We start from the raw sequence: 27,215 nt of genomic DNA, 5'->3' as shown, positions 1-27,215 counted from the left end.
AAATAATATTGTTAAGCTTAAAAAGTATGCAGCAACACAGGTTGGAATATTTGGAAGACAAACTGTATCCTCAACAGCTGCTCACTCTGACTTCCCATTTCTCCCTGAGTTGTCATGCCCCCCATGGCACGGTTAATGCCAGGGCTGACGGCCACGGTGAGAGATGAAAGACACGTCATTCATAGTAAACATTCTAATCTGCCCGACTGGTAAGTCGTCTCGTAAAATAAACAGTCGAGGAACACAGAAGAATGTTTTGCCAAATCAAGACCGCTAAATTGTATTTGCTTAATGAAGCCCACATTAGGTATACCTGCAACTCCATATACAGAGCTCGTATTTCTTTCCTAGATAAATAACCCCCTTCTTTTCCATCTCTGAGATGCTGTTTAAAGAAGGAAAAGGACAAGGAATTCTACATGAGGTGACCAACATTTTTTCCTTTCCAGGTTCAATAGGTAAATATTTGAACAGTAGCACAATGGTATTTCTGAATTCTTTCTTTAGCCATCTAGCTAAATGTCACCAAGAATGACTTCATGTTTATCTTTTCACGGGCTCAGCACCTGTCCTGTGGGCCTCTTGGGAAACGTGCACCTGAGAAAGTCAGTTTGTGCTCTCACTTGGCTTACTGGCCTCTGGTTTGGGAATGAAAGCAAAAAAGCAAACATGAAACCCACCTAAAGTGATTCAATGTAACCTCTCTGCTTGTTTTTTATCCCTGTGTTTTGTCACCTGTGATAATAAACACTGCTTTTCTCATAAGGGAGAAAATAATATATAATGGGATGATAGATAAGCCACAATGATCAACATCACAATCAAACCCCTATTGATAGATTATGACAGAAAGAAAAAGCACCATTCTGTGTTTTGCATATTTCCTTTTCTTTAGGGCTGCTTTTTATGATTCCGTATTTCCTTTCTCTCCCTGATCAACACTAAAAATGAGAGGGGAAAAAAAAACACAAAACACTTTTAAGGTTTTAAGAAAACTTGTCAAGAAGGAAAATAAGACCAAGTTTCTGGTTAACCTCAGGGTAGATGAGACGCATTTCAGCGTCTCAGTGGTTAGCATCTGTCAGGAGCCTGGACTAAGAAAGCTGTTTCGCACATCATCAAAAGATGCCACTCTGCCCCTTTAGTCTGCCAGGCAGAGGAAGTGTCAGAATTCTGAATGAGCGCAGAGGGACATGAATGGAGCAATACAGGGAAGGCTCACTTTCTGGTTAGCGGTTAAACAAGGACAAGATAAATCGTGATAGTTAGGACACCAAATACACCACAATGACCTAAAAAACACTATAGGTCACATTCCCTTGCCAATCCTGCAACTATTCCAAACCTCTGCCCCCGTGACAGTAAACACACTTTATTAAAACTGACAAATAACTTAGCAAAATGGATTGTATCTTGCTAGGAGACCAGATTTATTTTTTCCCCCGATCAGAAGAAACAGGGAAAGGAAATAAACAGTTATTTCACACTGATGAATACTTTAAAGTTGTCAACAACTGCGAAGTCTATTGTGCTTTAAAACAGTGTTTTGAAAAATAAAGCTAATGCCTGTTAAGTGGATATAAACATTTCCTCGTAATCCTACTTATTTTTTTTTTTAACGAAAGAAGCACAGGCTGGGAGCTGTAAACCTGAATTGAGATCCTTTACTTTCTTTAAAATTAATAATACTATATCCTTTTAATAAAGTAGGAGAAGTATTCATCAGCTGATGTATAGGGAACAATCCAGTTTTGCTCCTAAAAACAAAACTGTTGTCAATGGGAAAAACTGATGGTGAGAAGCTCAGATGAACTCAGACTGTCAGCCCCTTCCCTACCCCTGCCAGGGACTGATTGTGTGTGTGTGTGTGTGTGTGTGTGTGTGTGTGTGTGTGTGTGTGTGTGTGTGTGATCATGTGTGGTGGAAAAACACTCCTTAGCTGTATATCCAAACAAACAAACCAGAGCTTGGTTCAATAAAGGAAAGAAAAAACTTCCCACTGTATCCACAGACGAAGTTCTACTACAGTATTGGAATAAACCCACCATCCCTGTACTGCCTTGCTGTCTCCTGAATCATGAAACATGATTGTGTTTAGTGGTAGAAGCAAATTCGGTGCATTCAGATAGGCTGATTAAACCTTCTATTTAAGACTGCAAGAAGATGATTACTATTGTTTAATTATCTATTAATATCATTATTGTAAGGAAGGCAGAGATGATTAAAGTTTCCCTGTGGTAGGAGAAGTACACATATTTAAGGTTGGAAAATGCAAGTTTAATATACTGTTTACTATATACTATGTACGATGTATAGTACAATATGTGCGCACTACATATATTATATAAGATATGCATATACTACATATAGTTTATATTATATATATATAGTATATATACAGTATTTGTTTTCCATGGTCAAGTGGCCTCTGCTTACTGAACGGGGCTGTCTGACATCCCGGGTTAACTCTGCAGGTGTCACGCTGTGGGGAGATGAAGACTTGCCTGCAATCACGAAGTAGGAAGTGGGCTTGTGCATACACCTTCCATCATATCTGACTTTCTGTTTAGACACTAGATAATCCATATAGTCTCCTTACTGTATTTTGAAAATTGGTTGATTTTAACCAATATGGTCCTCTACAGTTTACAAACAGGTTGTACTCCAGGAGTTTATCTGTAAGCCAGTTACTGTACTATATGGAACTTGAAGAGGATACTAATCCTATAAATGGTGATCAGATGCTCAGGCTGGCCCATTTTTTTAATGGATTAAAATAGTGCTTATTTTAATCCATAAAATAACTGAAACTCTGTATATCTGTCATTCAAGAACAACAGTTCCAATCAACCCTACCACTATATGGATAACTTAACAATAACATAAAAACATGAGAGTAATATATGGGCCATGTAAAATTACAAAGTCAAACCTTTAAAACAGTAGAAAATAGGATGTAAATTCTCCTTCCCCTTAAACTTCAGCCCCTTTCTTCAAGATGAACACTTAGAGATGTATACTAGCCCTTTACTGTGACAAATTTAATATCAAAATGAACGAATTTCCTTCTTCTTAAAACCTGTACAGTGGTATTATACAGTGATCAGAATCTTTTTCTTTTCTTTTTTTTTTTGGCTCACAAGTGACATGAAAAGAGGTTGAAAGAAAGATTTTATTTAGGGGAAAAGAGCAAAATTTGGAAGACTAAGGAAAAGGAGAATATGGATTAAAGGGGTGTGTGTATGTATTAGAGAGAAAAGGAGACATGGGGGGAGGGAGAAAAAGGAGAGACTACCTGTGATGGAATCCATCACCTGTCAACACAGGAAAGGGGGCAGTAAATGGGATGGCTATTTTGACAAAAAGGAGGTGGCTTATATTGTTCCATATTCTGGACACCAAATGGTACCAGGGCCTGGACAGCTGTGGGTTTCCTGGGTTGAGATCAAGAGGGTATAGGCATGAATCATGGACATGCACAGATTGTTTCCAGATCAGATGCTCATAGTTTGCAGAGCATCTATATTACTTACTGATAATGACAACTCATCAAACTATTCTCTCTGTTATAGTAACTATACACATATATGCTTATAATAATTATATATGTATACATACTTATTATAAATGTATACAAAATATATATTATATAACATTATACACATCTATACCTATAAAATATAATTCATGAGTCATATACATATATGTCACATATATACTAAATACTGTGGATTGTGTAGCACTGTAGTATGTATTTATTGAAAAAAATCTGAGTATGAGAGGACCCGTGCAGTTCAAACTCATGTTGTTCAAGGGTCCACTGTGTATGTGTGTGTGTGTGTGTGTTTGTGTATATATATATATATTTTTTTTTTTTCTCTTTTCACTACATCCTTCTTTGACTTGAAGGAATATTTTTCTTCTAAATTTTTCTAGAACTTTTCTGATAAAAAGAGAGCCACTCAACTTTCCAGTGACACTTTTATCACTAAAGCAATAGTAGTAAATGGGGGATGGCAATCAAGTGGCACTGAATAATTTTAAAGCACTTTCCATACGTTACCTCATTTAGTCCCAGAAACACCTCTAGAACACAGACATGGTGGATATAATCCCACCTATTTTAAAATCATTCATGAACATGGGTCAGGGAATATCAGTGTGCTCTGCAGTGTAGGAGTCTTGCATGGGTCCCAGAGAGGAAAAACAAACACGGAAAAGCACGCACATCCCTCCTCTGACAAAGAGCAGACTTTTCCATGGGGCTGGAAAGACCGCAGAAAATCACTGGGAGAAGTGTGAGTGAATGTGAATATCACGTTATTTCTTAGCTCATTAACATAAATGAGTGAACACTGCTCTACCCCTCCCACTCCTTTTGGGGTGTTTCCAGTTCAGGGCAGGCGTCACTGAAGTTCATTTATTTGTTCAACAAATATTTACTGAAGGCCCATGTGTGCCCAGGCAGTGCTCTAGGTGCTTGGGGCGAAGACAAAGACTAGGGTCCGCCCTGGTGGGGATACACGGCATTACACCACCACATCCTGTTGGAACACGTGGGTCAGAAGGTGATAAGCGCCCCACAGAACATCGGGTGAAACGAGACAGACGAGCGGGTGCAGGAGATGCGAGTGTTGGAGGGTGAGGGGAGAGGGGAGCCGTGCCAGACAGTGTGGTCACTCCGCTGAAACCGCTTTTACAAAAGGACAATCAATTGAAACTACGTGAGAATGGTCATTTTTCCTGATCACCAAAGTCATCAGTAATGGGTGGATATTGCAGGAAGTAACACATCTACAGAACACCCATTAAGAATATTATGTGTAATTCTAGCATTCTGAAGTAAGCACCTTACTACTCAGTACATAAATACGCCTATACCGGGAGGACTATTTTAAAAACATGCTGGATATACTATAACATTATATACACCTATACCTATCTGATAACTTTTATCTATTTTATTAACAATAAAAAAAGAAGAGGGTCTGAGAGGTTAAGTAACTTGGTTGACATCCCAGGTCAGTAACAGAGGCAACTGCCACCACCTGTGAGTCCTGTCTTAGGACAAGCACAGGTGTTCTGGGGCACAACCAGGTTGCGGACAACCCGGTCATCAGGTAACATTCGCAATCCTTGCTATGTGGGGTTGGTGCCAAAGCTGCAAAGAAAAAAAAAAAAGCAATCGGGAATATGCTGTGTGTAAAGTAATCACATGAAATTCCACTCTGTAGTTCAGAACAGTAAAAGCAAACTATATCATAACCAAGAGAAAGTATACAAATTCCTACAAACCATACATACAGTAACAACCCTTCTCTGGAAGTTGACTGAGGGTGACAGCCTGAATTTCCCAGTACCACCTGAAAGTCTAGGCAAATAAAATTCAGTCCCAGGAAAGTAACGTGTGACCTGCCCTACCCTCTATTTGATTTTAAAAAACAACTAGGGTGTATCTCTCATTTAGCATTCTACAAATAGATATAAACAAAAATACCTTGACGTCATGCTGTTAATGTTTAAAATGAGAAAGTAATGTCAAGCTCAACAATCTGATGTAAGCTTTTGATTACAGTAAAAAAAAAAAATCATGGTACTGTTTCAGAATAAAACTTTCAACATTTATCAGGATTAAAATGACTGTTTTATATACGGTTTGAAAATAAAGGGATGAGCTCTCCTCAGCCACCTGAACTGAAAGTCAGGTGTGCTAGCTGTCTGTCTTTAAATTAATATTTTAATTAGATATTTTGCCCATGAAATCACCTTTCTTTCTTATCCTAATCTTGGCATGCACCGCTGACAAAAGATGTTAAATGCACTAGAAATCTCTGAGAAGTGGGCCTGATCCTTTTACCATCATCACCCTTTCAACCGGCTAAAACCATTATCCTGGCAATTCAACTAGAACCTAATGAAAACCTCTGAAGGACCTGCCTGGGGGTGGGGGTGGGGTGCCTGGCCGGTAATTACTTTCCTCCAAAATCAGCCTCATTCCTTCCTTTCAGCACCCTTTTACCCGGCTGAGAATTACTTTCAGAATCTTTCTATCAACCTGACAACTTAACACTACCAAGTATTCACTTCCAATGTTTAATACTTAAAAAACCAGCAACCAAGCAGACTAAGTGTATACATTAAGAGTATAACCTGTCGTTTAAAAAATATGTGACTTTATATTTTTTCATGGACAATAGTGATTTTTAAGGGAAGAGAGATTCAGATACAGAGGTCTTGGGAAATACACTCTTTTATTGTGTTGACACAGTTTCCTAGAGTTTCCCACGGCTTGTGTGTGCCGAATATTCACAATAGTTGTGGGACTTTCAGGTAGAGAATATTAATGAAGCCTTGAAAGGAAGCAAGCGCTCAACCTCTCCATTTCTCGGTTTTGTTACATTCTATCTAGACCATATTAACACTTTCTCATATATTAAGTCTTCTTGATGTGAGAGGGACTATTCCACCGGGGTGACTTAATCTACTGATTAGCCTGCTGACAAAACCTGCCACCGACATCTCCCCATCTTAAGATAAGTACTCAGGACATACGTATTAGCACCTTCATCGTGACAGCTCCAGCAAATTGCGGGGATGAAGGTTAAACCGAATTGTGGGTCAGCCTCTGTATGTCGCTAATTAACATTTAGGAACGGTCTGAGCATGCTTCACACGGGAGACTTCCACTCTGGCCGCCAGAAGCACACCTTGGTGGTTGGGTTCAATAGCAAAGTTGTCTGATGTCATGGACCCTCAGGAAGCAGGCCACGCTCTTTGGTATATAACCTGCTGAGTCGTGTGGGACTTGATAAGGACAGTTAGTCTGACAGTCTTCCTACACCAGGAGCTGCCCCCTTCCCTCTGTCTGAGGAGCCTCTGGGGCCCTCAAGACCACCACCCTGAAGGAAAAGGATAGAGGTGAAAAAAACTGAGACCATTCCAGGGGTTTCATTTCTGGCCCAAGGCAGCCCCAGGAATTGAGCCAAACTAGAGCAAAGGGAATGATGTGTTCCTGCTCTCCTGAGCTTGGAATAAAGGGGTTCTATACCAAAAGAAGAGATCTCCTGGACACACTTGGTCAGATTCCAAGAAATCTAAATCTAAAAGAAACCGTGTTTACGCGTGAAGTCCATGCCATCACTGTTAACAAGCGTGCCTTTGGGCGGGCTTGTTATTTTCCTGCGTCTCTGCGTCTCCATGAAACAACTATATAGCCAGGGAGAGCTGGCTAGGTTAACTGGTGCAGTCTGAAGCTACGGAATGCAAGCTTTTCATTTCATTTGTTCCTCCTTATATGTAGCAAATGATAGTTTTATAAAAAAGACTGAATTGTGTAGAGCAGTTTTAGGTTCACAGCCAAAGTGAGGGGAAGGTACAGAGATCTCCTACATGCTCCCTACTGCCCCCCACATATACAGCCTCCCCGTTACCAGTGACCCCACCAGATGGTACATTTGTTATAATCGACGAACACACCATCACCCAGGGTCCACAGCTGATAATTAGGGTTCACGCTTGGTGGTGTACATTCGATGGGTCTGGACAAATGTATAAGGACATTGTATCCACTATTACAGAACCATGCAGAGTAGTCTCACTGCCCTAAAAATCCTCTGTGCTCTGCCTCTTCACCCCCACCTCCTCCAACCACTGACAACCACGAATCTTTTTACTGTCTCCATAGTTTTGTCTCTTCCGGAATGTGGTATCGTTGCAACCACACAGTATGTAGCCTTTTCAAATTGCCTTCTTTCACTTAGTAAATGACTTTTTTTTTTTTTAAGCATGATTAACTGTACATTTGTTTAGTGACCCCTTACCTTGATTATTCAACTAAGTCATTAACCAGCTAAAACCCTCACAGTGTACCTTCAGAAACGTAAGGTTTTCCTACCCACAGCAGGGACCTCAGGGGATTATTACGTGTTTCAAATAGGATGATGAATGCACAAGTGTGCTGGAAACTGTAAGATGTCACAGTACTCAGGGACTGTCATTGTAATTAATTTTAATAATGATACCAGAAACATACTTATCAAATTCTGTACTATTATCTCACAAGAAAGATTGTAACTCCACTCAGTCTTATCAGGTTAAATGATCTGACTGTATACCTCAAGGCACATCTTCACTCTGTAAGACAATGAACTTCCTTTCAACATGGAAAAGGACAGCTGCTAAGTGTGCTTGTAAAAGGTCCTGATTATAACAGGTGACTGAGTACCTCTCTGTAGAAACACTCAGCTCCAAAATCGTACGTGGCATCTTCTCCTAAACCACCCTACTTGTGCCCCCTTGTGCTTGCAGGTAATGCCATGAGCCCATTAAAACACTCAGACTTTACGGTTAAACTTATTATTATCACTTCAGCTTTCAGTAAGCTACGAGCAACGTTACTCTTCCGTACGTTCTGTTTTTATAGAAGACAATGGCAGGAACTATATGAATATTAAACAGTGGGTGGTCTGGGGTTAACTAGTCAACCTGCACATCTTGGTAGAAAAGATTCAAAATTCCAAGAGGTAACGGTTCCTCTGGCCTCCTGCAAGCATTTTCTCTGCCATTAGATCTGTAGAATCAACAAGATATTATCAACTCTTGTTTATTTGCTGGATAATTATAAACATTAGTCTGAAGATAATTCAAGAATTCTTTTGAGTTTTATTAACTACTATCTAGTCTTTGGAATCTTGAAAAATGATTACATACAGATGTAGCTTCAAATTTCTCTAAGCAAAATGGTCTTCGTAATGGGAAATACTTGTACAAAAATGCTGCTGGAGAGAAGACATTTTGCTGAGTAACATAAAATAATCAGATTCCGACCACAAGCCAATTATCTATGTTGAACATTTGGTTTTTGTGTATGAAATTCCTTATTATTTTTAGCTACTAAGGAATAGGTTCTTAAATTTCCTAAAAAAGTAAAATAAAATAAACTTATTCAGTCTTAATTCAAGAAAGTATTAGTAACAGGAATTCCTGACCCGAACTGGTTTTAACTTAACTTCAACAGTGAAATGCTCTTAAAAGCAGTGATGGTTGGGATAATTATATTACAAATTAAAGGATCAACATTAATCAGAACACCACCCCCTCAAAAACAATTGTTCATTTTGGGATGTGTAATTAATTGTCCATATTTTCAAATACGGTTCCCTTCTCGGTTATGACAAGCACAATAAATCTATATGTGCTTTCCCTCCAATTGGACGGTGTTTAATATGTATCATTTATTTATTGCTACGTGATTAGCCTGCCCTATGCCATTTAGGTTTTACAGTTGTAGTCTGATAGTATGCTACTTTTCCTTTCCCTTCTTCACCTGAAATACCACTACCATTAAAATAAATGGTCTCTGGATGAGGGGAAAAAAAGGATAAAAATATCTGGTGAATAAACAACTCTCTCTACTTATTTGGGACCCTTTCTCTATCCATTTCAATTTTAAGTGATTCAAAATCCTAAACCGGGAACACAGGTCAACCACAGCAGCTGTGGAGATAACCCAGCACCACTCCCTCACCTCTTCCCAGACAAGGGGGGGCTTTCGACTCTACTTTGACACCAGCGTACTTTGCTGGTTTCTTTAAAAAGTCTATAGACTTCTTGCAAAAAGGATACTGTTCATATGACAGCAGTCAAGAGAGTTCAAAACAGGGAAAGCCTCTTTCTCCCCTTTGTTGTGGTGTAGTTGTTACTGTAAAGTGACAGAGGCAGGATGCCGCCGGTTGTCAGGATAGCAGCTGGTATTAACCAGGTGCACATGATCTGGTGACATCAGCTCGTTTAATCTCGCGACAGTCTACTGAAGGTAGATACCCTGTTCCTTTTTTGAAGAAACTCAAGCTCAGAGTGGTATCAGATGGCAGAAAGTCAGCAATACTAGGATAATTTATTTCCGAGCTTCTTATAATAACACATCTTTTTGCATGGAGCACTTCACGGTGGCCCCCTAACACCTGCCATTCTGATACTATACACAACGGTCACACCCTGAGTGTGTCCACCGCCAGGAGGAAGAACAAATACTGGAAATTGTGAGAAGACCAACTTGGGTTGATGTTATTGTTTTCACTGACCCCGGGGAAGGCTGAAAAGTGTTGAGATGTTGAGTGACTTGCTGGCTTCCAGAGATGTGAGGTTGCAGAGCAGGGATTTAAACCCACGTCCGTCCAGTTTCCGAGCACTGTTCCACCTCCTTCCAGCTCTGCTTTCTCACTCTCAGGACTGGAACCGAGGCTGATACGCAGAACAGTCACACCCGGAGGATTCGAGCCTCCATAGGAGGGCGACGCTGCACAACTGGCAGCTGCCGTCCTGTTGCATCTCGGGACACAGCAAGATGGCGGCTGCTGAGTGTGCAGACAGCGGCGCACACGTGGCTCCGTTTTCAGATACAGGGCGGGATTCATGAATAAGCAAGTGAATGAGAAACTGAAATGTAACTCTTCCCAGGACAGCCCTGTCGGAGTAAGGGACGGGCAAAATAAGAAGCTTGGAAGAGCAGGAACTCAGTCCATTCACACATACACCTCTGCTCCCCCAAACACTCGACTGGACCAGGTCAGCCCTTGCTTTTCATTTACTCAGACGCTGGCTTAGACATGCCTCAGACTCTGAGCTGGCTCTGTTTCATGGAATCCAGCACTTTCTTCTTTTTTGAGGTATAACTTAGAATAAAATTAACAAATCCGAAGCGTGTACCTTGATGATAGAGGTACACACCTGTGTAACGGCCACCAGGTGGCTCCCTCCTGCCCCTCCCACCCTATAGCCCCTCCTCTCAAGGCTGGCCTCTATTCTGCCCTCTGCCACTACAGGTTAATTTTGCTGTTTTGTACTTCACGTAATTGGAATACAGCATGCATTCTCTTTGAGTCTTTCTTAAAAATTATTATTTCTGTGATTCATCCATGTTGTTGTGTGTATTAAAATGTGCCCTTTTCCACTACTGTGTAGTGTTTCGTTGTAGGAGCGTGACACAACTTACGTGCCCACCGTACTACTGTAGATGGATACTTCTGTCCTTTTAGGGAAGCTGACACTTCTCAACTGGACAAACCCAAGTATTGTGTATTGTCTTTCTTGTATCTTTGGAACCCGTACAGTTGGATTGACTTAAAGCTTCCTTGAACGATTTCCAAGACTAATCTACCTTCTAATGAAACCTGCTCTTCAGAAAATATTCCATACGTTGCAGAGTGGTCTTGGTGTTTATTCCTGAGGTGCTCAGAAAGGACTTCTGAGGAGTATTTTAAGTACTGCTCAAACATAATTCCGTCAAGGTTACAATGGGAGGCTAACAAAGAGATAATTAAATAGTACAGCAGACACCTGAGGAAAGAAGGAGCCGTATAAACATTCAATGGAGAAGAAAGCCTGGACATAAAATACAGGCCCCACCAGTACAACCTGCCATTCCCTCTGGCCTTACTTTCGCCTCTCCCTTGACAACACCTTCTTTTCCAGCATCAGAGAGAGACGGTGCGAAACAAAAGCATTTTCCAGATTGGCGCTTGCTTTGGGAGCACCAGGAATTTTCCTTTCTCAAATCTTTCTAAATGGTATTACACTTTAACACATATGACTTACGGTCATTGCTATGAAAACCCATTAGGTGTACTTTCTGCATCATGGGGCATGTCAGCTCCTCTCTCCACGTGGGCGGCCTGATCTTGCTTCCTGAGCAGTTATGGGGACCACAAAGACCACAGCAACGGGGCCATGAAGAACCAAGAGATGCTTCCCTGAGTTCGGCCGGAGTTGAGCTAGTGGCCCCCAGGGAGAAGGATTAAGATGAGGGTTCATACCCCAGTTCTGAGTTTCCCACTGTCATTTTCAGGAGATTTCCAAGGCTAGCATGGACTTTTCCCCCCAAAGCCAATCACATTCCTGGAGACCAATGGTTTAGGGGTTCAGGAACAATTAAAAGAGGTCTACACATACCACCTGAACGTGCTGGGATGCAGGATCGGCGTTTCGGGAAAAAACCTTCTCTTAAGTTCTATCTTTGGCCTCCTTAAGCCAAAATGCTCCTAGAGTCACTCCAGGAGAGGCCAAGATTCCAGTGGAGCCAACCACTCATGATCTGAGTCCCAAACAGCTGCCAGAACTCCAGTGTAGGTCCTTCCACCGAGGGGACTCAGCAAAGACGCTAAGCCACAAAGTTTAAGCTGGCGTGTGGACCACGTTAACTTGAAACCAGATTTCCACGACTGAGGGAAGCTTTCAAGAATTCACTACCGCTGATCAAATTAAACCGGCCTGTAGGCGTCAAGACCAAATCACAGCAGTGACCACAGTGATTTCTGGTTAAAAATGGGGGTAGGATGACTCATATTTTGATTGAAACAAACAAGCGAACCCTGACAACAGGAAAACTTCTGCCGCCGCTCCCTGCTCTCCGAGCCCTCGCGCCTCACTCCCACTTCCTACGTGAGCCCTCGCCCCTCGTTCCCATCTCCTGTATGAGCCCTCACTCCCCAGCCGCACGTGCACGTGAGCTTGTTGTGCCCACTGATTGCTCAGTGACACGTGGATCTGAAGTGACTCGTGTGAACGAGTGTCACGGGACTCTGAAAAAGACAAGGTGCTATGCTGCACTCTCACACACTACCCCTCAGAAAGCACTGGCTGATATAAATACACGACCCCCTAAAGATGAAGCAAAGTGAGTCAGCCATCCTCCGGTGGCGCAGTGATGCCGTGGCCCCTCCCCTCACTGATAGAGAAATCTCTCTTAAAATGATTATTTTTTTCCCCTTCAAATTGTGAGTAAAAATTCAACATTGCAGAAGAAAAAGTCCATCCTGAATGACATGCTTTTTATAACTCATGGCAGCGGAGTGAAAGGGGATAGGAATTTTCCACTAGCTTCCATTGGAATGGACGTGCATGCAAGGCAGCAGGGTTAGGGAGACGGGGCAGACCTACAGAACTGAAACTAATTATGGGAAAATGACTCAAGTCCCTCGTACTTTTACCACAAGCGTTTGAAGAATCACACTGAACATTTGGTGTTCAAGTAAGCTGGGCTTCTCCGTGCGCCATAAAACGAGTTCAGCTTTGAACGAATGAGGGTGGCAAGCGTGCAAGCTGTAAATTACATGCAGAAATGGACCACGTTACTTCTGTGAGACTGGCATGCATTCGGTACTTGCACTACACCACCAAAACACATCGGTCTGAGGCAGCCAGGCCGTCCACAGAACACACGCACCGTGTGCTCTAAGAAGCTTTCTCCCCCAGTGCACGGAGCTTACAGAAGTTGTTAGCCTGAAAGCAGACGCCGGGCCAAACGACAAGCTTGCGAGAAGCGTGGCTGTTTTTCTGAATGGTTTCTGAGGTTGGGAAACTATTCAAGTACACGTCTTGATCAAGATCTTATATGATTTACTAAGTCTTTTTGATTTACTGGTTTTCCAATAAATATTATCAAATCATAGGGCAATTAGAGGCAGTATCTGGATTGGGCTTACACCCTACCAAACGCAAGGGTCCATACAGGATGTTCTAAAACTCAAGTAACCCCAAATACTTATGGACTCTGTTTGCCAGTTAGGCACTGCCCAGCTCCTCAAACTTCGGAACTGGGTCGGACACTGCCACCCCCATTTTAAGTTCCATGCTGACTCTTGCAGCGCTCTTGCTTTTAACAACAGCAAACCACTAAAAACCCAGCTTTGCCCAGTGGCACCATCTAAGAGTGTTGAAACTGAGCTACTTTGGGCTACTAATTCTTCCAGTAGCTGACAGATGTTAAATATTGTGGGATTTCCCTTGAATATCTGAACTGTCCCGTGTTCTTAGGAGTTTGCTGCAGGGACCTGGGGAGGCTTGGCACACAGCTTGGGAACCCTGATTCACTTGTCCCATTTGATTTTCAGACGAACGTAGCACAGAATGCATTTATATACTCATTTTACCAATGAGAAACCTGAGGTTAAAAAAGCTGACCTGGTAGCTAGTAAGTATGCAGCTGAGCTAGGATTCACACCCAGGTGTGTCCGAGTCCCAAAACCTGTGGCATAATGATGGCCCTACTACAGCTTCAAAAATCACACATGTCACTTCTCTCCAACCTGAAACCAACACAAAGCTACTTTATTCAAGTTTTTATAATGCTGCTGAAAAGCAAGAGCTGCTTGAATTGGAATAACTCTAAATACAGTGAAGTTCAATAGATTAATTCATTTATTTTACTTTTCTCAGAGCAATTCTGTATTCATCCCAATGGGTAGCACAGCTATTCAAAGGATAAATCATTTTCTTCCTATACTTGAAGTCACTGAACTCCATCAAAATGCAACCCATGACTCAGACATTTATTTATTTATTATTTATTTTTAGACTAATGGGAACTGCATGAATTCTTTCTCGGTCTTCCGAGAGCAAATGCCGTTTATGCTTGACCCGGAAAGAACTGAGCTTCGGAACGTTAAATTACTAATTTACCTAACTGAGTACTTTTAACCCTCTTTGGGCAGCTGGAACGGTTTAATCTACACTCTCTGCAGACAGTCACTTTAAAACCACTTTTTCAAAGTTCATGTCTTTAGGCAGTACTTAGGTACAACCAGAGGAAAGATGCAGACAGAGGTAAATAAAACCACTCAGAGTAACTAGGGTTGTAGTGTCACGGCAAAAGTTATCAAACATTTCATTTTTAATACCCTTGCCTTTAAAAATATTTTTATTGAGGTCTAAAACACAAGAAGTGTATACAGTGTACTAACCTTAAGTTGACAGCCTCGTGAACTTTTAAAATATGAATTTACTTGTGTAACTAGCACTGGGATCTAGATATAAAACATTTCCCGCACCCAGAAGGTCCCCTCATGCCCCTTCCCCATGAATAATCTCTCTTGCACACGCCTAAACGCCTCCCAGCCAGAAACCATTATTCTGACTTCTGTCACCGCCCATAGGTTTGGTCCGCTCTTGAACTTGATATAAACGGGATCATACAGGAGGTGCTCTTTTGCATGGGTTCCTTTTGCTCCACAGGCTGCCCGTGACGTGTTTAATTGTACCACTGATCTGTTATTTAAAACAACTGAGATGTAGTGCACCAACATATCAAACCAGTCCCCACGGGGCAATATTTACAAGTCAAAATAATAGTCTATTGTGAGACAGAAAGCAGTGAAAAGTGCTCACAAAGGAATATTATTTAACAGTTTCAATTTGGTATCATATGCTTGGCCACAAAACATTCCCAATCCTCATGATTTGGGCAGCTCGACAGGTTTCATATTGAGCAAGTTAGTATGTAAGAAAGGTTCATTTTATGACAAGGTGTAAATCTATATGGGTGCCTCTTTATTTATTTTAAAAATTTATTTACTTATTTATTTTCGGCTGCGTTGGGTCTTTGTTGCTGTGCGCATGGGCTTTCTCTAGTTGCGGCGAGTGCGGGCTACTCTTCGTTGTGGTGCACGGGCTTCTCACTGCGGTGGCTTCTCTTGTTGCAGAGCACCGGCTCTAGGTGCACGGGCTTCAGTAGTTGTGGCGCACACGGGCTCAGTAGTTGCTCCGCGGCATGTGGGATCTTCCCGGACCAGGAATCAAACCCGTGTCCCCTGCATTGGCAGGTGGATTCTTAACCACTGAGCCACCAGGGAAGTCCCTGGGTGTCTATTTAAATGGATTCCTTCTCAGAGTGAAATTTTATTCAAAAATTAGGATGATAAGTAACTAACCATGTAGAAATATAAGAATGTGCATTTAAAGTGACATCTTCACTTTATGGCCAAACTTTGCATCTCTATTCTTACTTAACCACTGGAGAGAAAGTGACTTCCCTACACATGAATGACATGCCGCTGAAACAAACGACTGAAATAAACTGCCTCTAAAAATGAGTCAGAAACAACACCGTCCCTAGAACTGGTATTGCGTAAAGAGAAGATTGATACAACATACATTTTGTAGCAAGACACTCTTATTTTGGGTCTGGAGGTCTTGGAAGACGTAATTAGAAGGTCACTGATTTGTCCAAAGTCATCATCACTATTTGCAGCTCCCGGTGGAGGTTCTCTTCTTGTGGGACCAAACTTCAGCCGTCCGCAGCTCTGAGGGCCTGCGAGCCACAGCCAGATGGGGGACATGTGTAAAGCTTCCCCATGGCCTTCCAAAGTGAACTGCAGTCCCAGCTGGACTAGCAAAATATTTCATCGGTGAACAGTAAATACTGTGATATATACTTGATACAGTCATCAAATTTCAGATCAAGAAATAAAGATGAGTTATAATTAGTAAAAAAAAAAAAAAAGCTGTACTATTCTATTTGCCGCTTAGTTTGCTCATTGAATATTGTTCTGCTTTTGTTGCATTGTTTTTGATTAGAAAAAAATTTTTTTTTCTGTTGATCAGGTTTAAAATAAGTGTTAAAATGCTTAAAAATGCATTACAGCTTTAAAGAGGAATCTGCAAAACAGTCTAATTAAACAAATAATCTGTATTTCTAATGTGAGTTTAAAAAAAGGACTGATCACTTTTAAGTTTCTTTGCTTTTGCAAAGCGTAGGCAAGTAATACGATTCCTTAAAGTGTGCGCACACAGGCCACTGAATTATGTAAATAAATATAAAAATATGAAAACTTTTATAGCTTTAAACCCTTGATAGGACTGAACCAGAGGTCAAATTAGAGATAATCTAATATATTAGAAGAGGTAAACTCTCCCTCCTTAATGGTTCAGAAAAGCATGAACTTTAGCTGCTATACAATCATAAAATTTAAAAAGCTGCAGCTACAGCTTTATGAACATGAAAAGCAAAATGAACACACTTGTCTAAATATTTCCCAGCGCTGTTACTGCAGCAAGTCTGACGAGAGCGTGATGCTGAATGAAGCTCTCCATTTCCTCACCACACACAAGGCACCGTCACACACACTCGGCTCTTAGAAACGTCAGTCAGTGGAGAGAGCATACACATACACGTTGTATCCATTTATTCAAGTCCACTGTAAAGTAGATAGAACGGTTTTGGGGCAAGAGAACATGAACAGTTCAAAAGAGAGCGACCAGCCGTACCGAGAAAATACCGTAAGAACACGTTTTCGCTGATGGTGGGTCAGGAGTACACCATCATATACAAGGGATGGAATACGTGATCGCTGTTTTCATGCAAATCAATCTAGTGTACTTTGGGCACCCTCCAGTAGTATCCTCGAGGTCTCTCCGTTGGAATTCTCTCCACCTTTTGCTAGCAGAGGAGATAAAGCAGCAGAGGGGCTTGGCTGGAGTCTGTTCTGCTGTGCGGCGCTCAGCAGGGCGTGCAAGGCCCAGTTCTGACATTTCTCAAGCATTCCCATCTGCATTCCCAACGCCTCCCCCCATTCTTTTAAAGAAACAACACAAGCTTCCTGGCTTCCTTATAAAAAACTAGTTTGTCTTGAAAGTATCTTCAAGACAAAAATCATTTAAATTCTTTAAGTCTCTTCCCTTTCATAGCCATCTAGTATAGTAATCATGACAGTGTACCTTTATTTCATGTTAAAAAGAGAAAAAAAAAAAAAAAAGAGAGAGAGAAAAAAATCTGCTTTTGCTCCAAAGATGATCACACTATCTTGTCCCTAGAAATCGACCCAGGATTTTTGCAAACCCACAGAATACAGAAAGAGCAGAAATGGGACAGGCATAAATAACCTTTGTGATCTGAATACTTCATCACAGAAGTGAAAAAGTAACATTGTTAACACTTGGTAGCAAAGTTTTCAGGTAAGCACAGGTACACCAGTGCGGTGGTAAGAGTCCTGGACTGGGCATTGGGTCACCAGGGTTTTAATTTTCACTCCGCTACCAGCTAACACTGTGATCCAGGTCCTAGAACCCTCATCCACATAATGAGAAAGTTCAGCAATGTTACTGATTTCCAAAGCCTTCCTCCCCACCCAGCTTCTGAAGGTCTGTCACCCCACAGCCAGGTGACAATGGATGGATATATCTGTATCTACATTTATCTCCACAACGGAGGACACATGTATGTTCATGAATATACACATAATGTTTCAAAAGATTCTGCCTGCCGCAGAAAGACACTGAAATAATTTACTTACCTTATTTTTTTCTCGGTGCACCTTAATTTCAGACAGGCAAGAACACTTTAGTTTCATTAAAAAAGAAATCCTCGGTATACTGTAATCTAAATTAATCAAATCTCGTTCCCAGAGCTGAATTTCAACGGCTCCCATTGTAATAACTGACAATTCAGTTCCTTTTATAAACGAGAGAATAGTCGTATGTTCCCTTTCTACCTCTGTAGGAAGCATCACTTGCATGTCCTAGGCTGAGAACAAATATCCCAGGCACCAGACCAGTGAAGCAGTCCGCAGAATGTCCTCTGCGCCGTCGGGCATTTGCGGAGGTTGAAGGGACGTTCTCCCAACTGCTTTGGCCTCTGCTAAGCTCGTGTTTCACCTTCTGCATATGGCGACCGGTGACCGTGGCCTCGGTTTTGTCTCCGGCTCCACCCTTTCTCCAATCTGTTATAAACACTGACACTTTCAGGAGAGCTGCTTTCACGGCCACTCTCTCAGCAACGTTACCAAACTGCACATGCCAGGGCTTTAACCCAATGATCCCACACGACCTGGGGCCTGGAGCCGCTCACCTTGGCCTCACCTCCCATCACAGCACAGTCAGGTCCACGGGGCCGCGGGTGAGGCTGTGAGTGCTCCGACCTGGGGTTTCTGCTCTGTGAATGAGGCCCGGGGTCGCCCCCTGCTCCCAGGGAACACGTGGAGACACGGCCAGTCCTCTGGGCCCCCCTCTGCCAGCCAGTCCCACAGGGAGCAGCCAGTGGGCTTCAGTTCCCCGGACGCCCACTTCCCGCCTGACCCCCAGCCATGGGGACGCCGGTGCACCCGCGGGCCCCTGGGGCACAGCACGCCGCAGCTGGGGAGCTGATGCCGGGGTCGCCCTGCCCCGCGAGGGATGGGAGTGCGCTCTCTCTTGCCCCAGGCGGAAGGTTCTGAAACACATTTCCTACAGATCCTCAGAAGGTCCTGTGGGATTTCTCACCAAGGCCACAGCGGTGGTCAAGGGTGTCCACAGCGTGTGTGCCGGCCTCCTCCACCCAGCTTCCCTCGCTTGTCCCCCTAGGCTGCTCCCTGGGACCACTTCCTAAGTAAACTTCCTGCATGTGTGCCTTTGTCTCGGGCTCCGCTTTGGGGGAAACCCAAGCTAAGGCAGCATGAGAATCAAAGGAGATTAAACATATACATATAGATACACATGGGAAGATGGATAAGATATAGATGTAGATACAGATAGGCATTTTACAGGTGTCAATTGCTATAACCAGCCTTGCTGCATATAAGTGTATATATGACCTAACAGCATCTGCTGCATTTTATTTGCTCCTTGACTTACAAGTATCTGCAAGTGCTGTGAACCAGAGCTCTAGCAGATACTTGGGTAAATACGTATGTACGTTAAGAGCCCTCTTAAGGGCTGTATCTTGTGTAAAACATGACCCCTCTTCCTATATGAGATGCCCAGACAAATTTAGGTTGCTATACCAGCCTCATTATGCCTGCATACATTTAAAAGGGATGCTACTGATGAAAAGTGGCCTTTTTATCAGTAGGAAATGACTGGAACATTTTGAGGGGAAAAATACATTTTCTCCTTAGATTTTGGAGTGATGGTAAGGGCAACATACAAAGAGGCAAAGAGATAGTGTATGTGATAAAAAAATAACCAATTAAATAATGAAAAGGAATATACAGTTACACCCACAAATAAAAGCAAAGACATATGACTTGATGGAGCACAGATATACTGGTGAACTCAGATTATTTACAACTTTATCTGTCCCAGGGGGACAAGCTATGAACTTCAGTGCAGCAGCAACTAGTGACTACGGCGCTATGCCTTATAACGTCTTCCAAGTTTACAGTCAGCACAGGGCACACTTTTAGTCGCTCTGTACTAGTGAAAATAGGAACGGGGTTATCTAGACACAGGATCAGATAACAGAATGTCGTTCACAAATGATAAATAGAAAAAAGTGAAAACTAGGTCAGAACAAATTAGTTATAGGAAGTGCTTGAATGATCCTCTGTGGGGTGGGGTCCATGTAGTTATGGAGGACAGAAGCAGGTGTGCTTGTTAACCACCCAGAAAACCTGTGCTGTCAGGGCCTTGCTTCCCTTGATATCCCGTCTGCCGGACCCTGGAGAGGACAGAAAGTGCCAGAATGGAAGGCAAGTGGTTTGATATGGGCTCTTCTGGGAGACATGAACTCACGTACGGCATCAATACAAAAAGGACGTGGAAAGAGTCCCCAGCTCATGGGGTATTTGAGCATCATCTCCAAAACGTGGAGCAATGCATTTGCCCCTAGTCCCCTGCAAGGTTTGAGATGACAAAGGTTTGCCTGAGACGTACATCTCCCAGCCTTTCCCCCTTTAACATCTGCATCTCTCCTTAAACACTGCTGAGGACACAACTGCTTGGACAGTCAAATGTCCAGATTAGTAAACAAAACAAAACAAAACAAAACCTTATATGGAGGGAGAAGAAAGCCCAGTTTTGCCACTTTTCTGTCTGAAGACCTCCAAAGATGTTTTGTTTCCTCATGACAGGGAAGCAAGAACATTAGGTCATAAGCCTTCCAAACAGAATATCCCTTGATTTAACGATCTTGCATTCACGTTTCCAAACTAATTATCGGAGCAAATGCTTTGCTCGTTGTTACCAGTGCGGATGGCTGGAGAGTGGCTTCAGGACTGCTGTATCCCAAGCAAAGAGGAACGTAAGCCTGTAGTATTAGGAGGTTTAAAAAATCAATGAGACAAGAAAGAAATGTTTTTGATATCAAATCGCAACACACAAGGACGTGGGGCTCTTTGAAGAGAGCGGGCAATGGCGTAGCACCTGACTGCAGAAAGGGCAAGGCCTCCTGGCAAAGGAGGTGCAGACAGAGGCCGCAGGGGTGAAGCAGCCTACGTGGTCTGGTACATCCAGGAGGCAGGTGAGCACCGGATGTGAGGCAAGGAGATCGCAGGGCACAGGCCAGTCAGGGTGTGTGCTGCGCTTTGCCCCACAGGAGCAGGTGCAGCGCAGTGTGTGAGCTGCAGGGGGATGAAGCTACACCGATGCCCTGACCCTCAGATGGGATGCAGGCAGAGTTAGGGGCTGCGTCACAACCCAGAAGACAAAGGAGGGCAGACCTTGGTGGGAAGAAGGGATCAAGTCAGAGGGATTAGTGAGGTAGGAAAAAACAGCTTTTTTGGGGGGGTGTGAGTAGAAGAGACAACAGTTATAGTATCTTGTTTCCAAATTGAAATGCTATAGAATAAAATGTTTCCAGTGAAACCTCAAGTTGTTTGTTAACTTCCTAGGGAAATTAGGTTATTCAGATGGACAAAACCTAATGAACTAAAAGGCATCAGGACACGGAGCTTTGTTGAAGTAAAAGTGATCTCTCAACCAGGACCTATATAGCTGGTAAGGGACCAACACCAAAATCTCGAAGTTAGGGATGATTTTTGTATACTATCTATGTTCTCAACCAGGATCTATATAGTTGGTAAGGGATCAACACCAAAATCTCGAAGTTAGGGATGATTTTTGTATACTATCTATGTTCTCAACCAGGATCTATATAGTTGGTAAGGGACCAACACCAAAATCTTGAAGTTAGGGATGATTTTTGTATACTATCTATGTTTTCCTTTCCCCAGCCAATTCTGAGATTACTTTCCTTTTGGTACAAAAAGTGATGATGATAATCTTGGTGAAAAGGAAGATGGCCAGGGAAACATTTTAGTGTGTAATCAATCTGCCACAGTTGCTTCGTAAATGGACTTACTTTTCCTGTCAAATTATTTTTCCAAATGTTTGGGGAGTAATGAAAAACCTCAGGACATATCTTACATTGAAAAAAATATATATGTCTATGTTGTGTTAAAATATCTTCTTCTGGCTGCTTGAATTTCAATGTGTTGCCAACTTTTAAAAGATGGTGTTTAGGGTGTAATTCTTTTTAGCGAATAAAAAAATAACATCAAGCGAGAATCTATGCAACTATAAGCATAGCAATAGCCTTACGAGCTTCATTTAAGTTTGGATAATCCATCTGAACCCGAAGGAAACAGAAACAGCTCAAGGACCCACACATGGAAGCGTGCTCGGACCATTAATTAAGACGAGGACAAAATGAACGTCCACACAATTCTTTCTAACTTGTAACGGGAACCTTTCCGAGGCACTTGGACCCACAAATGAGAATCGCTGCCTAATCATCTTCAGACATGAGGGCAATGTCAAACATTCCTTCAAAATATGAGTATGCGAAGCCACCCATGTGAAACGAGACAGAACCATATCCCTCCCTGGGGAGGCTCAAGTGTCTTGGAACTGTTTTGATAAGAGTGGCTAAGCGCAAACAGCAAGGACGGGAAACGTTTGCAGGAGGAGAGTGGGAGCAGGGCGCTGCCAGCGAGAGGAAAGGCCTCATTTGCTTCGTATTCTTTCTTGTACTAAGACCTCCGTATACTAGAGTGAACTTTCATTGGGCCGATTTCTATATTGCTGGGTTTCAGTTGCAGACAATTAAATACAGGAGATACTAAACAGAAAGACGTTTTTAGGCAACAAACTAGAAAAGAACTAATTTGTCAACTTCAAGAGTTGGGGGAATTTCAAAGCACATGTATCCGTGTGTATCAGCCAAACTGGCTTCATTTCTATATTTGGTCTTATGCTCAGGCACATGCCGTGATTTAGGGAAAGCCTGCATTAAATGGGAAATTTTCACACTACGTAATGAATGTTCAGAGTCTTTCTCTCTAAAAATTACTACTAGTCTTTGGGGTGAAAACTACCCATTTGTCATGTCCCAGGAGATAAAAATCGTCACTGGTAGTCTTCAAATCTAGGCTTTTCTATTAGTAAAAATGACCCCCCCCCCCGCATTCCTTAACTGTGTGGTAGGTGGTCTATCTTTTTCTTTAAGGCACTGAGAAGCTTGGACATTGGAAGGCATGCTCACATCAATTTTGGGATGTACCACTTTGGGCTGTTAAAAGGCAGGAAGTGCGGTGTGCCCTCTGGGTTGAACTACCAGTCTGCTCCAGGCACCCCAGCCCAGAAGTGCCCATGTGAGACTGGGCACCTGTGGTCCATGGAAAGAGATGAACACAGTAACTGAGACATGGAAGCAACCAACAAACATCAACTAGAGTTACTGTGGTTGTTACTGCTGCTACCGTTTCTGGGATTAAGTACGTTCTTAATTCTTAGAGTACTCAACTGTCATATCACCCATCTCTCTTAAAACCTTAATTTAGGGCTTCCCTGGTGGCACAGTGGTTGAGGGTCCGCCTGCCGATGCAGGGGACGCGGCTTCGTGCCCCGGTCCGGGAAGATCCCACATGCCGCGGAGCGGCTGGGCCCGTGAGCCATGGCCGCTGAGCCTGCGCGTCTGGAGCCTGTGCTCCGCAACGGGAGAGGCCACTGCGGTGAGAGGGCCGCGTACCGCAACAACAACAACAAAAACCTTAATTTAATTTCGCTGCGTAGCTAGTTAATAAAAGGGTAACATGGGTTACCCTTGTGTGAAAGCACAGATCTTGTTGAGAATCAACGCAAAGTATCTAATACTTGATATTCCTGTTTGTGTTTTACTTTTCTCTCAAAGACTTCAGTTAGTTAGCAATTGGGTCAGTATCATATAGGATTTTACTTTTTTTAGTTGTATATATTATATAAAGAAACTATATATGTATGTACTATATATAATATCTATATACACACATCATGTGTATACACAGATCTGTAACTTGCTTCAGTGTAAGATTAACCTCCTCTCTGCAACATACCATACACATATACTTTCACACACACATAACTCGTACACAGACTTTGTCATCCTAAAAAGCTGAAAAAATAGTGACTTAAAAAGCATTTATATTCTATTGTTTTCAAGCTTAGAAAAAGATATGGCCATAAAGTTAAGAAATTTTATTTTAAAAAATTAGGTCTTTTATGTCTTAAAGTTCTTGAGTCTAATTTTAAATTGGAACTTGACTTTAAAATGTCAAATTATAAACAATCCTCTCATGTGTCTTGTTGATTGTAACCACATTTGACTCATTAGTTCTACAGTCGGGGTTGAGGATGATGAAGGATTCATTTTCCCCTTCTAGTTATGCGATTTAGAGCGAAACAAGATAGAACCGTTTTTATTTAGCCCTTAAGTACTCAAATCAACAAGAAGATTAAGACTACTAGTTGGTAACTTATTACTTCAGAGTATGTACTTAAACCAAACCCCAGCTTAAGTATATCTTTAATAGTTCGAAACTTCCCAGAATAAGTCTTTCTAAATATTATCTTTGCTGGGTGTTAAGAGTAACTAAGACAACTCTTCTGGATGACTTACATAGCTTTAACTTTAACCTCAAAAATTCCATTATTCCCATGGTAGTGAGAGAGAGAAAGAGAGAGGGAAAGAGGGAGCAGACAGGGAGGGAGGGAGGGAGGGAAGGAGAAATTACAAACTTCTATCCATGAGCTGTTTTATATCATGTATTTAAATTGTAAAAAGTTACAATTTTTAAAAGGCGGGGGAAAGGCAAAAGGAAAGAATGAATTAAGAAAGAAAGACCACAACCGCCAAAAGGCCTGAGCTAGTTAGTACTAGCTAGTTAATAAAAGGGTAACAAGGGTTATCACACTTCAGATTATATGAAGTCTATATTATACATGTTTGTTGGACTGCCAAGGAGTAGTACCTGATTTTTTTTCCTACGGTGGTCTTTTCTATTTTGACCACTTCTCATATTGAGAAGTAAATGCTTCAACTACAAGATTTTACAAATGATCGGGATTCTAGTAATTGTCAGGTTTCATGCTATATTTGATCTGCTCAAACCAAGGGAGAACCAGGGGGTGACTGTGAACCATCAAGATAAGCAGCGCGGAGGGAGATGGGTAGTGCGTGGGATGGAGGCAATGCAAACCAGCATGGAAACAGTAACCCTACAGCTCTCACACTAACCCCGACCCTGCACCACCACTCCGGACACAGTGTGTAAGCTGGACCAACAAAGAAGCCCTTGACTGTCGGGGGAAACTCGACCCTGTCCGTTCCATTTTCTCACTCTTACAGGCAGAAGCACAGAATTACTCAGGGGTTAACACTTCAGGAGAAATAAGGTTTGATGACTAGCTCTATGAATGGTTTCTCTGCAGAGAATGATGAGTTGTAAAGAAAGGCACTATAAGCAGATGTTGTTTTTAAATAAGCAGTTTGATGATCAACTTTCAATTATCCAATTTAATAAAAAATTTTTTTTGAGTTATAACTATATGAAAAAGAAATGAAAATAAAAATAAGGTTTCTGTCCTCATGACCTTAGAGTTTAGACCAATGACTGGAATTGTGGCTCCCATGATTGGATCATTAAGAAAAACAAAGAAAGGAAATGAAATTTTAAGTACCTAGAGTTATACATGCACAATGCCTCTAAAAGCAGAGCTTAATTCATCCTTAAAACACTCCTCTGACCAAACCGAAACCCTATTATATATACGAGGACACTGTGGCCCTCCCCAAAGTTGAGCAACTTACCTAGAGTCCAAGGAAAATAGGGGAGCAGGTGTGCACAGCCTGAAGCCCACATGTTCCTTCCCACACACCTGGCTGGCCTGCATTTGTATTCTTTTTTTAATTAATTAATTTATTTTTGGCTGCATTGGGTCTTCATCGCAGCGTGTGGGCTTTCTCTAGTTGCGGCGAGCGGGGGCTACTCTTCGTTGTGGTGCGCGGGCTTCTCATTGCGGTGGCTTCTCTTGTTGCGGAGCACGGGCTCTAGGCGTGCGGGCTTCAGTAGTTGTGGCACACGGGCTTAGCTGCTCCGCGGCATGTGGGATCTTCCCGGACCAGGGATCGAACCCGTGTCCCCTGCATTGGCAGGTGGCTTCTTAACCACTGCGCCACCAGGGAAGTCCCTGCATTTGTACTTAACTGTATATTTTTACTGCCAAAGACATAGGCACCTATACCCATGGCAATGAATTAGCTTGTTGACGCTCTTACACGTAAGCGAGTGTTAAAATGAGCAGGCATGCCCTCGGTCCATGGGAGAAGAACCAATCCTGACGGTCACGTGAGATAATGAATAGACTAGACTAGGATTAAGTCTGCCTGATAGAGAAAATGACGAAACCGTGAAAAATGCACACGTTAGGAGAACTTAACAGGTCTAATGTGTGATGATCTCAGTAAGAGGGAAGGTAGGGGGGTGGTCGCTGCAGAATGTGGCCCTGAGTTACAGGGAAAATCCAAAGGTGCATCCCTCCTCGTACTCTATCTTAGAGAGTCTTCTGAAGCCCGTATTTTGAGAAACCGCAAGTCTAGAAAGTGGTAGAAATAGTGATGCTTCTTTGTACCAGATTTTCATTTCCTGCGTAACGTGGATGCAACACAGCGAAATCCTGGTGGCCCTTCCTGCTGCACGGCACGGCCATCTGCCCACCTCTGAGCTGTGGTTTGACCACCTCCCTTGCCTGTGTGCACTTCTAGGGCTGTCTAAACCGTCTGTCTCCCACACATGCTGTTACTGGGCTGCCAGATTTTGAATCAACATAAAATCACACTGTCTTTTACTGCTAGTGATAAGAAAAACCCAGCAAGATGGCAAAGTCAGAGCAAGGCACGAGCCTTCCAAGAGGTGCTTTAAAAGACAAGGGAAACTAATTAGGAATAAGGTTTCTGATCATTCGACTCATGACCGTCTCCCTGACACTTGTTCTTTTCTAGCTTGAGAATTACATCCAGGACAACATGAAGAAAGAAATGGTGGAGATACAACAGAACGCAGTGCAGAACCAGACCGCTGTGATGATAGAAATAGGAACCAACCTGCTAAATCAAACCGCAGAGCAGACCCGGAAGTTAACTGATGTTGAAGCCCAAGTAAGTAGTGAAATAGGAAACAGAGAATGGCCCAGCCAGACAAATACTAGCACAAAATCGTTACCTAATGAAACGAGGGAAAAGCAGAGGAAGCGCGAGGATAGCGGAAAAAAGGATGAATTGATGAGAAATTAAGAATTTGTGTCTAGACAGAAATTTAAAATCAGGAAATATATTTTCATTTTTGTTACTGAAGTTACATTACCTTTATTCTACTGAGGACGTACAAACCATTTTCATGTTATTCACACGTGACTACGAGAGAGATGTTCCTCTG

At 42.4% G+C, this 27,215-nt stretch overlaps 2 protein-coding genes across 4 annotated transcripts in view; one reads left to right on the top strand and one right to left on the bottom strand.

Annotated features, from left to right (window-relative positions):
- Positions 1–27,215, bottom strand: part of MCPH1 (microcephalin 1) — a 226,189-nt gene that overhangs the window by 73,023 nt on the left and 125,951 nt on the right. The gene's annotated exons all lie outside the window — the stretch shown is intronic.
- Positions 1–27,215, top strand: part of ANGPT2 (angiopoietin 2) — a 56,298-nt gene that overhangs the window by 2,208 nt on the left and 26,875 nt on the right. For all 3 annotated transcript variants that reach the window (XM_060136232.1, XM_060136233.1, XM_060136234.1), the window contains exon 2: positions 26,783–26,938. In XM_060136232.1, the coding sequence (XP_059992215.1) occupies positions 26,783–26,938 (156 nt within the window). The remainder of the gene's footprint in view (positions 1–26,782; positions 26,939–27,215) is intronic.

The sequence above is a fragment of the Lagenorhynchus albirostris genome, chromosome 21 (genome assembly GCF_949774975.1).
Source record: "Lagenorhynchus albirostris chromosome 21, mLagAlb1.1, whole genome shotgun sequence".
In the NCBI taxonomy this organism is placed as follows: Eukaryota; Metazoa; Chordata; class Mammalia; order Artiodactyla; family Delphinidae; genus Lagenorhynchus; species Lagenorhynchus albirostris.
This window is presented reverse-complemented; position numbering and strand designations above follow the sequence as displayed.